At 39.0% G+C, this 14,726-nt stretch overlaps 1 protein-coding gene across 5 annotated transcripts in view; it reads right to left on the bottom strand.

Moving 5' to 3' along the window:
- Positions 1-4,292: 4,292 nt before the first annotated feature.
- LRIG2 (leucine rich repeats and immunoglobulin like domains 2) overlaps positions 4,293-14,726 on the bottom strand; it is a 56,424-nt gene continuing 45,990 nt past the window's right edge. For all 5 annotated transcript variants that reach the window (XM_046645515.1, XM_046645516.1, XM_046645517.1 and 2 more), the window contains 6 exons: positions 13,989-14,309; positions 12,730-13,011; positions 10,825-11,274; positions 10,049-10,198; positions 8,134-8,424; positions 4,293-6,144 (listed from right to left, as the gene is read on the bottom strand). In XM_046645515.1, coding sequence (XP_046501471.1) covers positions 5,918-6,144; positions 8,134-8,424; positions 10,049-10,198; positions 10,825-11,274; positions 12,730-13,011; positions 13,989-14,309 — 1,721 coding nt within the window. In that variant the 3' untranslated portion in view covers positions 4,293-5,917. The remainder of the gene's footprint in view (positions 6,145-8,133; positions 8,425-10,048; positions 10,199-10,824; positions 11,275-12,729; positions 13,012-13,988; positions 14,310-14,726) is intronic.

Below are 14,726 nucleotides of genomic sequence, written 5' to 3'. Positions count from 1 at the left end.
ACTTTTGCTATATTAGAAGTGACCAACGTCCGGAGGACTTTTTATTGAAATGCTTATGAAGGCTACAGACACAATACTTTACTCAGAACCAGAAGATATAACAGTGGGGGAAAATCCTGAATATGAGTCAGAAAATCTGGATTTCAACCCTGCCTTTATTGCCTGAAGCTTTCTGACTTTGTGTAAGTGATAATCTCACCCAGCCAGTTTCAACTACAAAAAGTGGAGATTAAAATTACCTGCCCGATCTACATCTTAAGAGCGTTGTGAGATTCAAATGAGATGATGTCTGTGGAACATCATCTCACAAAGAATAAAGTGCAACAGAAGTACACAACGGGATCAGTATTGAGCCCAGCCTTCAAAGAGCTGACAGTCTCAAAAGAAACAGCCCCTAACACGGTGCAGTATGGAAGCTGACCGGAATACGGCCATTCTTCAGATATTTTGTTAACCCAAGGTTTACCAATTAGAATATGCTGCCTTCAAATTCTTCCCTGTGCAGAAAGCACTCTTATTTTCGAATGAACTGTTAAGTATATTTGTTTCCATCCTGCCAGGACACCAGGAGGAAGGAAGCAGGAGAGCACACAGTGCCAGCCCTTGAGCAGCTCACAGCTGCAAGGCGTGGCCAGTGGCAGGCTCAAGGCAGAATGTGACTCCAACACGGCAGGAACCAGAGGAGGGCAACTCTTCCCCATTTTAACTTGTACAGCTATTTGGAGACCCTCTCAAAAAGATTACGATCTTAAAAAATGCACTATTTCACTCCTGTACTTTAGGCAAGACCAGAAAATCATAATGTATTTTAGCTTTATTGAAGACATATTACAGCAGACAAACAAATAGGACAAACACATGCTTTATAAAATAAACATTTTCACGTTTGAGAAAATATAAATAAATACTAGGAAAGGGCCACACTGAACAACTTGGCTTAGTACTCTCTTTAGGTGTATCTGTACCAGGGCTGCTAGATGGACATCTTCTGATAGGGGAAGAAAGGGAGAACAGTGGGGAAAACAGGGTAGAAACTGTCTCTAGTAATCAAGGGCCATTTTAAGCAGCCAAGAGATATTCCAAGAGCACTTGACACCTCATGATCAATTTCTCTTTCAAGACTGTTACAGTTGATATAAGGTCACTGTACTCCTGGCATCTGAAAACCAGGCTCACATGGAGCTGCTTCTTCACCTGCACCCCCTAAGAAACACTCAACACAGCCTTGAGGGAGCAGGTCCAAATATTACTCTTACACACACACCCCCTAACATTACACACACACAGCCGAATATTACACACACACAAACACACACCCCCACTACTCACAAAACCTTCAGATGAGTTGTGGACTTCCTGGTGTTTTGTGAAGAGCAACTTGTAATATATTTCTTAATTCAGAACTTTGTTATTTTTGTCAACAAACCAGGCAGTTGTCCAAAGTATAAAGAAAGAAAATTAAGGCTAACTGATGCTGCTTTAGATTATATTACTCCAAACAAAAAAGTTCCAAGTTAGAAGAAGCAGGAGGGCAAAACATCTGCCAAACTGAACTGGGAAAGAGACCATGTAATAGAAAAATAAAACATTACTTGCAGGTTGCCAAAAAATCTTAGCTCAGCCTTCTAAGGTCCAACTATTTCACAATTACCTCAGTCATCGCATCAAGAAGCAAAATAAAAAATGGAGGATGTAGCATAAAATGACAGCAAATTTACCTCTCTGTTGCTCCATTACCCTTCTGGCATTTCTGGGGATATTAAAATGATTTTTTCTAATCATTTTAGGCCATAACACACTTGGATAAAATATTGGATATAAAACTGAACATCACAATTCCAACCTCATTCCAAATGGAGTTCCAGGGGTAAGAAGAAACAGGAATATAAATTAAACAAAGAGTAAAAGGGAGGGTTATAATACATTACAGGCTTTTAAAATTTTTACCATGGTAATGGCAATTGTGTTAGTAACTAGTTATAGATTTCCTCAGAAGAATAAGCCCAGAGCTTCATGTTTTCAGCCATTAACACAGATCAGGCCCCTTTTATCAAACAAACACCAAAACTACTTAATTTTTAAAAGTTCTAAAGTGCTCTACACTTCCTATATATAAAGGATTCTGAAGGACAAAGTTTTAAGACTGTCAGACTGCTTCTTGAGACTTCCAATGATAACTGAAAGAGACCTTAAAGTTATCTTGCCCATATTCCACCTCAATGCAAAAATTTCTTCAGTGCTATTAACACACGATTATTTAGTTTCTGCATTTACTTTTCCCATGGAAGGCTGATCATTCCAATTGTCAGACAGATCTAATTGTTAGAGAGTTAGTTTATATAGATTTATTAGCAAGTATATACTGCATCTCCCTGTAACTTCTACCCCAGTGATATGACCCCTGTCCTCTGGAATAAAAAGAGTGAATCTAATCCTTATTTCACATGCAACCCTTTAAGTAACTAAAGACTTTTATCATACCTCCCTTTTCTTAGGAAAATGGCTAACAGATTCTAAGTTGCTTGACATCTTAATGCTCCTTTTACAACCTCCCAATGGGCAATGTAAAGGCAACTATTTTTAAACATGAAAGTTACCTTACAGAAAAATATACATTTAAAGCATTCTGAGATGGCACATTAGAGGGAACTGCACATTGGGCTAGGTTTCTGATATTTTCTATTCTACAGAGTAACTTGCATACTAGGGAAAGCACTTTAGACGCTGCTGAGTGACAGAAAGCCAACAGCTCAAGGGTAGACCCTGTGCTAGTAAGGCTTGGATTCAAGGAAAAGGTTATTTCTTCTACCAGGCAGACTTGAAGAATCCGTCTAAGAGGAGCACAAACAAATTAACAGAGTTTATGTATCCCTAATGATGTGAAATGGTAACTGGGAGGGGACAGAGAATATTTCTCTCAGCATTTTAGTTTGCCTTTCTTTGCAACATCCCTGATTGAAGGGACAGGAGGCAGACATTACACTGTTGGGAAGAAACACTGATGAGAATCCTGCTTATGGGAGAGGGTTAAATCGCTGCTTGGTCAAAAACATATGCAATAATGAAAAGCATCAGGAATTCCTTCTCCTAAGATTAGAATTTGTTAAATTTATTACTATATTTTTAAGGCCAGGGGTAGGCTATTCACATTTAAACAAATTCCTGATGAGTTTGGGGGGATAGTTTTTTAGTTATTAGGCAAGCTAGCAATATCTGGGAGGGCATCTCAACCATCCAAGTTGACATAATAGAGAAGCTGGCCATGCAGGAGACCAGACTCTGACACCACTGGCAGGAGATCGCCCACAGCTGCAGCACAGAGGCAGCACTCATATACTGTAAGTTTTCTAGAGCGCTGCTTCACAGCCTGTTTTTGTCTCTCACATGTGACAGCTGACATTCACTCACAGCCTACCTCTAACTCCCCCTTTTTCATTCAAGAAAGTTTCTCAGAATTTGAGTGAGAGTACCATAATTATAGGGATAACCTTGAATACATTAGAAACATAAGTGAGTCACAAACTAGTTACAAATTAGCTGTGGCACACCTCTCAGCTGATTCTGACACACTGGTGTGCTGTAACACTAGCATTCAGACCTGCTGTTCTGGAGAGCAATGGGTGATTTTCAATTGAGTCAAGATTCTTTATGTTTACTGATACCATTTAGCAGAATATTTCTTCCCCTCATGAGTATTTCTTATACCATTACTCCTGCTATAGAGGAAATAAATCTGGCTCAAGTCAGAGCAAGCAGCATCATTCCTGTTCTATTCTCACACACATTTGATGAAAGCAGCTTTTTATTAGAATAGCATAATCCTCTTTGGTTCCTGGAGGGATCACAGATTCATAGAATGTTACAGTTGGAAAGGGCTTTAAAGCATCTAGAAAAATGCCCTCGTTTCATAAATGAGAAAATCAGGCTGAGAAGTAAAAGGATTTGCCCTTGATAACACAACCAGTGAGCAGGAAAGCAGGAACTAAATTAATCCGGTCCCGTGATTCTCAGTCAGTCCAGTACAAATCGCACTACGATCTAGTAAGTAAAAGGAGAAATCACAAATTGAAGGGACAGGAAAATAGTGATATTTAAGAAGGTCAAAGTGAAAATGAACAGAGGCTAACAATTTAAAAAGGAAAAAGAGGGGTTGGCCCAGTGGTGTAGTGGTTAAGTTCATGTGTTCCGCCTTAGCAGCCCAGGGTTCATGGGTTCAGATCCTGGGCACAGACTTTACACCGCTCATCAAGCCATGTTGTGGCAGTGTCCCACATACAAAAAAATAGAGGAAGACTAGCACAAATGTTAGCTTAGGGACAATCTTGCTCACCAAAAAAAAAAAAACCAAGAAGAAAAAGAAAAGGCATGGTGGTACAAAACAGACAAAGAAGTGCTGCTGCCTATGGGAGAAAATTTAGGATTGAAAACTAGTATCAAATTCAGCTAATTTTCCTGAAAAAAGCTAAGGAATTAGGTGGGTTTAGAACCCTTGAAATGCACAATGACTTAGATATTTTCATTTAAGTGATGGAAGTTATCTAGTAACTAACTAGCACTTACTAGATTTAGAAGACAGAATGTGAAAGCCTATGTAAGGAAATCCAAAAGCACGAAGAAAGAAGAACTTCAGTCCATTACATTCCATTAGAGTGTTAAGTCCTTTGTTTACTCAAGGCTTTTTGCTATCAGAAATTGGAGAAAAGTTTTTGGCTTAAATAATCACTTGTACAAAACAAGGACTACTCCAAAGCTTCATAGTATAAGAATTTCTGCACATTCTTCCACTCCCCAAAGCACTCTTCCCTTCTTAAGATATACTGTGCATTGGTGGAAGAGATATTACAAAAAACAAACAGAAAAGACACAATCTTTGGCTTACTCGTCAACTAAGTACTTTGCTGAAAGAAGACACTCCCCAAACAAGTTTTCCTCTATCTAGTTGTATATGGCTATGACTAGACTGCTAGGCTTTTAAAAGAGCTATTTTATGCTAGAAAGGTGGTATCAGCTGGCACTTGTAAGCAGATGGCAAACGATTAGATGTACGAACCTTTGGGTATGAAGAAAGTGGTTAATTACACCAAGATTGTGTTTCTGTGTACGCAATCACTAGGTACCCTGCCTCTATACACATACTTCTTAACAAATATGTTTTTAAAAGTTAAAAGTCTTTAGATCTCACTAAACCAAGTTATACAAAATCTGTCTGTGGTCTGAGAAGCTGCTGTCAGTGTTACAACTGGATTATTACATATAATTTTGGCATATCAAAAATGTTTACATTGCAGCCAACACATAAAGTCAACGAATACAAAAATTATTTATAAATGCACATATATTTACAATGAGATGCCTGGTCAACAGGGACCAAAAAAAAAAAAAAAAAAAAGATTCACAAGAATACAAAACCCCTTGGCCTGGTAACAGTTGGTCAACCTTGGGATTCTTGTCAAAGACCTTGAATATCAAAGCCCCGGTCTTAACTATATGCTTAAAACCAGCGAAGAATCCCAGGCACACTTCTTAGAAGGTTCCCAAGTTACTTTTGTTCCTAGGAAGGCAAAATAGAACAGTGATGTCTTCTCAGGATCATTCAGCGGGTTGAGACAATCAGACTCTTCCTAATAGGCAGTGCACACCTGGGCATTTTGCCGTGGAACCCACAGGAAGCACGTCTGTCCTGTATCTTCCTGTGCCCATGCTGCACATTTTTTATTTGATATACTCATTTCTGTCAGCCGTTACCCTTCTTCATCAGATATAAGCCCAAACAAATGCCTGGCCCACCCTGGTGTGGTCAGATGTAATTGTAGACAAAGAGTAAAGCACATGCTGACTTGGGGGTTTCTGCTGAACTCTGAGGTAGTAAATATAAAATTACTTGAGTCTTTGCCCAGATTTCATCCTGGAGTAAGTTTCATGTGCCCTCACTACCGTCTTGAACGTTCTGAGTCCTACTAAAATCAAAAGCGTGGTCGTGTAACCTGTGACAGGGCATGGGGGAAGCAGAACAGTCTGGATCACTCTCTGCCAGGCCCTCATTTCGACGGAGTTGTGGTGACTCAAGGACTGGCTGCTGGGAAAAGGGAGCATGAGGCAGGCTTAATTCTTTGCTTATGTTCCACAGAGGCCGCTGCAGTATTTCTGAGAATGACAGACAGGATTATCAGTGACAAATGGAAGTTCACAATTAATTTTCTAAAACTTAATTTTCTTTTACCCAGATCCTCAAAGAAATAAAGATGCCCAATATTCCTGAATAAGGATGCTGAGCTCAAACGTATACTTCCCAGCTTCTTAGCAACAACCAAAAAAAGAAAACAAAAACTGGATCCATCGTCTTTCAAACCCTTCTACTCAACAAACTTAACCAATTATTTACTGAAACCATGTTACATATCATCTACTTTCACCTATTCTTAGTGATTCTGCTGCAACAAAAATTGACAAATAAACCTCTTTAGACACATGGAAAAAAGTCTAAAAGAGACTTAATAGTATCCATGTTGTAATGAAAGCTGCATGACACAGATAAAAAAGATTAACTCAACGTAGCCAATACATTTCTAAACAATTAAATGTTTATGTTTAAAAAATTGTTTTAAAAATCATTCCTCTCCAGCTTCTAGCATGCCAATAATTCTAACAACAAAATAATAACCAAAAGCAGTAATTTTAAATCAGATTATCTGTACTTTGGTTTCCCAAATCTGCATTCTCATTCTCCTGATTTACTTCAGTGATGAGGTGTTTCCTCAAAGATCCTTCACTGAAAGTTATATTAACTTCATGGGGATGTATTCTAGAAAAAGCTAACCAACCATTCTGGAAACAGACACTCAGAAATAAAAATAAAACCCATGTGAAAACTAAGCTGGAACAGGGCTTCTCAAGCTTTAAAATGCAAACAACCTAGGGATCTTGTTAAAATACAGACTCTGGTTGAGTAAGTCTGGAGTGGGACCCACGATCTACATTTCTATCAAGCTCCTAGGTAATGCTGATGCTGACAGACCACACTTTGAGTAGCAGGGAGCTAGAGAACCTTAGTTAAGGATGACCAATGCACCAAAAAGCCCTCAATTGATGATTTCCTCACTTACAGGCCAGATTAACAATTAAGATAGCCTGAAGGTTAGGAAAAAGATGCACACCACATTTGGGGTTCTACTTAAAGTTCTTTTGTATGTAACCTTTCTAGGACATGGGAAAATGGATTTAGTGTTGGTGCATTTTTTTCATGGACACTGAATGTAAAGACAAGAGATTACTGAATAACAGTATATTTTTCTCTGACCTGGACCCTCTTTAGAAATCTTTAGTCGGTCTCTTAATTAAGAACAACAGAGCACATCTTAAAAGCCCCATGTCAGATCATTTACTCCTGCTAGAACCACCCCTGGAAGACTGCTCTATGAACCCGCGGTTCTCACCCCACTCTATTTCCAGTGCTCTTCCATTTCAGGCTGACAGGAGGGGAATAGCTGATGAAAAGCCTGGATGGACAGGAAGACATACTCAGTAGTGCCCTTCATGGTCTAGAAAGTTTTGTTTTGTTTTACTGACTGAGTTGCTGTCAAATGCCTCATCTGCACAATATAAACGTGTACTTCTTTTCCTGGGCCATGTGGGACCAAGGACACTACCCCAAAACTGCTTTCCCACTTACGGCCCTGACCTTAACACCTCACAGATGAGAGCAAACCCCTGCCAAGCAATACTGACATTCAATATTTCAAACTTCTTAAGTAAAAGGCTTCACCAGATTATGCCCAAAATTATATTCTTAGCATTTTGAATCTCCATTATTTAAATAAATATGGAAGGAAAATTGTTAACACCCACATGAAACTTTTTTAAAGCTTTTTCTATATGGCTTGTGAATTTTTAAAAGTGTGAGCTTATTATTCCCACAAAGGCCATTTTCATTCTACACATACAGACTTCTTTGTAACTCTAATCTCTAAAAATCTCTGGCTCTAGCTTATATCAGTTTACAGTACATAATTACTCCTTTATACCATCTGGTTTGCCTCCCACCAAATGAGAGTGTTACCTATATAGCAGAAGGAAAAATCATGTACATAAAAGTGAAAACAAAACAAAATAAACAAAAAACACTGTGCCCTTTACCACTGCTCATCTGTGAGGATGAAAGTTTCTTGTCATTTATCCTCTCATGGTTGGTGGGAAAGGCAGACATCTCTCCATCTGCTGACGATACCAGGCTTTCCAGGGTCGTAGCATCTTGGGGAGGATATGTCAAATATGTCTCTTTGGGCATCTGGACCATGAGGCTGGACAGCGTCTGATCTAGAACATCCTCCTCGGCAATATAGGTGTACGGACAGTATTCTCGGGTCCTGGAGTAGATGTTGGCATTGTCGTAACAATCTGAGCAGATAACCCGGGTACCAGTGCCACCTAATCACAACATGGGAAAGAAGCCAAACATCCTTCAGTTTAGGAATCAGCTTTGCTAATCCTGTTTTCTGCAACAGCTGTCATCATTGTCATCATAGCTGGCATTTATTCAACACCCACTTTACAAACTAGGCGAAGTTTCAAGGTCTTTCTGTGAATTAACTAATTTAATCCTCACACTATCCCTATGAAGTAGGTAGTATTATCCCCACTTTACAGATAGGGTAACTAACTACAACACAGAGAAGTTAACTTGCCCGAAGATATACCGCCAGAGTAGAGAGCAGAAATTTGATCTCACTCATAGACAATGGCTCCAGGGCCCAGGCTCTTGAATACTACATGAAACCATCCCTGTCAAACCTGGATAACGTCATGCTCAAATCAAGGGAGCCAAGATAAGGCTGGCACTCTGCTACAAGACACATGTTTGGCTTAAGTACACTAAAGCAGAGAACAAGGAGTTATGATGACTTCACTTCACAAAAGCCCATTTTACCTTTGAGAGTCAAGAGGTTAAGCAACATCAATTACTAAAAGTACCCCTAGAGAAAGCCTCTGGCAGTCAAGCGTCCTGTCTGACAAATGTGTGTTTGGCAGAAGTAAAGGTTTAATAATGAGCTCCTTGGACTGCTCTGTACTTTGAAAACTGAATGATGAAAGAGAGGAAAAAGTGTGAGAAGTGGAGTGAGCGACATTCATAATCAAGCAAAAGAATGTTAGAACTGGAAGAGACCTAGAAGTAATTTAGTTTAACCCAGAAAGCAGTGTTATTTCCAACAAATTTCTAAGAGTAGAGTCTTTTGAGTATTCTTTTAAGAGTTAGAAATACCCTCTTTTCCATGGAAAGGCAAAATAAAATCCAATTTATCAATTAAGTAGAGAAGTTCTGTTGATAGCCCCAAAAAAATTTCTGTAGAGAGTCCTTTGTATGGTACTTGATGTACTACACAGATTTTTTTGAAAGGATCTGTGAGAATCTTGAGAGGAGTCCTTCATAAAATATTGTTTATTTTAAAAATGAGGAAATTAAAGCTCAGATCTTAAGTAACTTGTTCATGATCACATAGCTGGAAAGAGGAACTAGGAATCAAATCCAGTTCTTCTGTCCCTTAATTCACCTCCCTGTGGAAAGAATGGAGTGGGGAAGAGAAGCAGTGTTGAGAAGTAGAGTTCATCTAATTAGGGCACATTTTATCTCTCTCTGATGTTCTCCAATATATGCTGAGAATCATGATTGCCCTTTAAGCTTGAGTGAATATCTACCTGTCAGCAAGAGCAACAAACCTCCCCTGGATATGGCCTGAAGGGTGCTCATGACTGAAAAGGATAAAAGACACCTGAAAAGAGTTTCTAAAGCATCTCCTTCCTATGATATTTTCATTTGAGAGCCTCTGCTACATACTCCAATCCCTTGTTTAAGGATGTGTTTCCCCTTTCTGTCACACGATTTTCATCTCTGTGAAGACTATGGCCAATTTTCACCCTATTTTGCTTGGGGCCAAATGTTCTCACCGAGTATCTTACTTTAAAATATTGCTTCAGGTTAACAGGGAAAACTATACACTGAAAAATAAACTCAATAGGGTAGGCTGAAATTGTGAACATATAGAAGAGTCATTACCATCAACGCCTTTGTGTAAATATCCGTTGGCAGGAGGCATAAGTTGCTGATGACTGCCTGCCTCAGAGTTGCTGTAGCCTTCCTGCGGCTCAGACAGTGTTCCTTGGGATGACAAGTAGCTGGGAATGTCTGCAGGCAGATTAAGCTCCTCTGTAAAAGAGACATCTGTAACTCTCGAATAAAGTTAGGTAATTTAAGTCAACACTCAGAAGACTATTTTGCAAATGTGTTCCACTGTGATACTTTTGGCCAGGAAAATGTTATGTACCCAGGTACTCAATGGCTCTCAGAACTTTCCCCTAAAACTATTTCTCACTAGAATTCTTCTCAAAGCTTCATTTAAAAAATATTACCAAAAGAAACAAAACCTAAAGTCTGAAATCTTATCCACAGACACACTTTCACAATCTGTCTGGCTGGACGTCTTCTCTTGCAGGATTTCAGGGTGAGGGGCATGAAAGACTGATCTCACTCACTAGGGCTCCACTCTTGCCTATAAGGAAATTACAACGGAAATTAGCCATAAACATTAATGAAAACAGATGCACCGGTATTGTGCTTATAAGAGCAAAGTTTTGGGGGAAAGGTCTACAAATTCTTTATCAAAGAGATTCCATTTTATCAAGGGAGTACGACATTTTTACAGAAAAACTCTTCTTTCTACCACACATAAGGTAAAATATCAAAGTTCCTTAGTTTTTCCTATTTTACAATAAATCCTATACTACATCCCTGACTCAAGTACAAGCCACAGGTGTTAAATGGGTACCACTCACCTGTGTTTGTGATACTATAGTCTTCATTTTTCCTTCTCATGTGGTAAATAACAATGACCCAGATCAAAGAGGTGCCCACAACACAGCAGACTACAACAATGATGACAATGCCAACTGTGGTCCAGCCATCATCTTCATGCCCAATGCTACTTTGGGAAGAGTCACAATTAGGGGATGAAATGACATTTAGGTAAATGTGACCACGTTCTGTCCCAAGGGTGTTAGACATAATACAAGTATATTTCCCAGCATCTTCTAGCCCAGCATCTACAATGATGAGAAGCTGATTGGCTGCAGCAAAGAAGTGCCGTTCTGTCACCAGCAGTGGTCCATCATCTTTGGTCCAATTGAGGCGAGGGGCAGGACTCCCTCCAGCTATGCACTGTAATACTGCAGTTTCACCTCGGGTTACTGTCTTGTCCTCCAGAGGTCTAATAAATGAGGGTGTCTCTAACAGAAAGATATATAAAAAAAATCACATTTAGCAATTTTATTCCTTAAGTCCTAATGAATTAGACTAATGAGGTTATGATGGAATAAGCACTTTCATATACTCATGGGAAGATTAGAAGTTAATGTTTCAGAAAAGCAAAAGCCTCAAAAAATCTAAATCTTATCTCAGTAATTCCACCTTGGGCAAGCTATCCTAAGCAAGGAATTCAAAGATTTATACACAAAGATGGTTATTATGAAATTAGTTGTAATTTCAAAAAAGAAAAGGAAAAAATCTAGCAGGAAAATGATTAAGTAAATTATAATACAGTCACATGACATTTTATGAAGACTTAACGACAGGATAACCCTTGTGATACAATATTAAGTGGAAAAAAGTAGGTATACATAATTACATAAAAATGAGTATAAAAAAAAGTAGGGAACCAAGGCCAGCCCAGTGGTGCAGTGGTTAAGTTCACACGTTCCGCTTCAGTAGCCTAGGTTTCGCCGGTTCAGATCCCAGGTGCAGACCTATGTACCACTTATCAAACTATGCTGTGGCAGGTAACCTACACATAAAATAGAGGAAGATGGGCACAGATGTTAGCTCAGGGCCAATCTTTCTCAGCAAAAAAGAAGAGGATTGGCAGCAGCTGTTAGCTCAGGGCTAATCTTCCTCAAAAAAAAAAGGGAGGGCAGGGAATACGCCAAGACTCATATGTTTGAGGGACTTCCTCTCCTTTTTTCTAATTTTCTGCGTATCCTAAATTCATAGAATGACCTTATTTTTCTGATTATACAAGTAAATAACACAAATCAACAAATTTTTTTAAAACCATAACCTCTAGGGGAATAGAGAACTAGAAAACAGAATTTGCCTTGGATTTGAGTTCCATGAAGAAAAGTATTCTCATAAGAAAAATACAGGCCTATCAGGGGAAATCTTTAGAGAAAAAACATTTTACCAGAGCAGAGAATTAAGAGGAGCACACCAGAAGAAAAACAGGAAATCTAACCAGAAGACAGGTCATTTTTTTGTACTAAACTTTTTTTTAAATGTACTAGGAGGGAAAACAGTTAAATTGTTTCAAGTTTCTCTGTGAAACTGTATGTGAAGTAGTATAAAACAGCTGCAAACTCACTTCTGAATAGCAGATAAAACAAATATATGAAGCAGAAACCTTACAAAGGGAGAGATATCAGGATAAAGTGATAAAGGAATTTGAATTTTCAATTCATGCAATAAAGAACTCTAATTCTGCCCTCAGCATTTCCCCAGGTTTCAGTTATCTGATCCACTAATATCCTAGGCTGATATAACCCCAAATAAATTGGCAAAATAAGGTGACAAAGATATAAGAATCACAACTGAAATCTCAAACTTAGACTTTTCTTGCCATTCAGATCAAGAGTAAATCCCTAATAAAAAGGCTCCTATGAAAGCAGGGACCCAGAGAGCAGTAAACGTACCTAACACTGTTAGGGAGGCATTTGCTGAGAGGCCTCCTGCTATATTTTGTGCCATGCAGCTATAGATTCCCATGTCTTCTATTTTCACATTTGCAATGAAGAAGACATCATCTTCAGGCATGACATGCATGCGTCTTTCTCGAGCTGCAGGGAAGTCAGTACCACCATCCTTCTGCCAGGAAATCTGAGGTGCAGGGTGCCCCTCTGCAGCACATTCTAATCTGGCCATGGCACCAGTGCGAATAGTTAGATCCATTGGCGTTTTCAGAAAAGATGGCATTTCTGTTCCAAAAAAGATGACCAAGAAGTGGTGGGTGGGGAAAAAAGAAAAAATATATATAAATACACACACACACACACACACACACACACACACACACAGGAGAATCTGCTAGGCAAAATACCAACTGTTTTAATGCTCCATTTCTTTGAGAAGACGTTCTCGGGACTGATAGTAAATACAACTTCAGAGGCCATCTTTTCTCTCAGAACCTCAGAGCATTTGGAGTACAGCGCTGACTAACTCTTCTAGAATGGCATCACACACCTACCCGATCTCCCTGATGGGAAAAGGGAAAGCAGAAACCCACAAACCTTTCTGAATTCCATATTTTAGGAGCTGTTATTTACTATGACTCCCTCACTTAAGAGACTAAACAGTGCTTCCCAAACTAACATCTACAAAACTGTCAAGGCAACTGCATGATAAAAAAAAAAAAAAATGTATGCCTTCAAAAGCCTCATAAAACAACAAGGAAACAAGATATAAGTACATCTTTTGGTTGCACAAAGCCTAAAATGGTATAGTTATTCAATCTGATAGGTGATAGATAAATCAAGCTATTTTGAAGAAGTTTTTTTACAGCCACAGTAAAGAAGAGCATCAATTTCAAAAATGATGCTGTGTGACTACATGTAGATGATGATAATGATCACTGGACCCAGAAATGTCCTAAAAACTTCCAGTTATTAGAAGGTCCTATGACCAGTGTTCAGGAATAAATTTCATAGTTTTCGAAAGCAGCTTATCTCCTGGGGCCACGGAATTCACTTTTACCCCTTGACCAAAGACCAATTAGGGACAGTAAGTGGGCTAATTGGCAATCCAGTCTATACATTATCACAACCCTAAACACAAAAACAGTTAAGATCCTCCCTCAAACATCAAATTTGGCCTAATTTTCTTGGCCAAGTGGTTCAAAAATTGAACGTGATAAATCCTTCTAACTACAAAATCATCAGGGAGCATAACTCCTTACCATTCACAGTCAGTTTGGCTTTATGAGAATAATTAGAACCGAAGTGATTAGTAACAATGCACTGGTATTTTCCTTCATCTGTGAAATTCACACTGAAAAGATGTAAGACACTAGTATACTCCAGAGCTTCTCCAGCTTGCTGCTGATAACGAACAAAATTCTCAATATCGGCATCATACAAGATTTCACTGTCTTTGCGCCACACAGTGGACATGGGTGAATCACTGCTGCTCACTGCAGTGCACGTCAGAGTCACATTCATGCCTCTTAGAGCCACTGTAGTTTCAGGATGTGTTCTTATCTGTGGCTTCAGAAAATCATCTAAGCGGAAAAAATGGGGCAGGAACAGAGTCAGTTATTTATATTTGCTACTACAGATTCAATTTTTTAAAAATCATGTAACATTGTGTTGCCTATTATGACTGAAAGAGACTATAGAGCTAGAATCTAATTCCCTTGTTTAAAGATGAGGAAATGAGGCCCAGAAGGGTCAAATGACTTGCTCAAAGACATCTAAGTCAGCAGGTGAGCCTGGACTGGAACCCAGGTTGTCTGCCTTCAGGGTTTAGCACTCTTTCCACTATCCCTTACTGTCACTTGTGCTTAGAATGCACTTCTGAAGCAGTACCAGTTACTTGGAAGAAAGAAAAACCTCTATCAGAATGAAGACAGGTTCTAATCCTATTACCCCGTGTGTGTGTGTGTGTGTTTATATACGTTACATATATATACGTGTAT

The sequence above is a fragment of the Equus quagga genome, chromosome 18, assembly GCF_021613505.1.
Source record: "Equus quagga isolate Etosha38 chromosome 18, UCLA_HA_Equagga_1.0, whole genome shotgun sequence".
Classification (NCBI taxonomy): domain Eukaryota; kingdom Metazoa; phylum Chordata; class Mammalia; order Perissodactyla; family Equidae; genus Equus; species Equus quagga.
The sequence above is the reverse complement of the archived record's forward strand: the minus strand, read 5'-3'. Positions and strand labels throughout refer to the sequence as shown.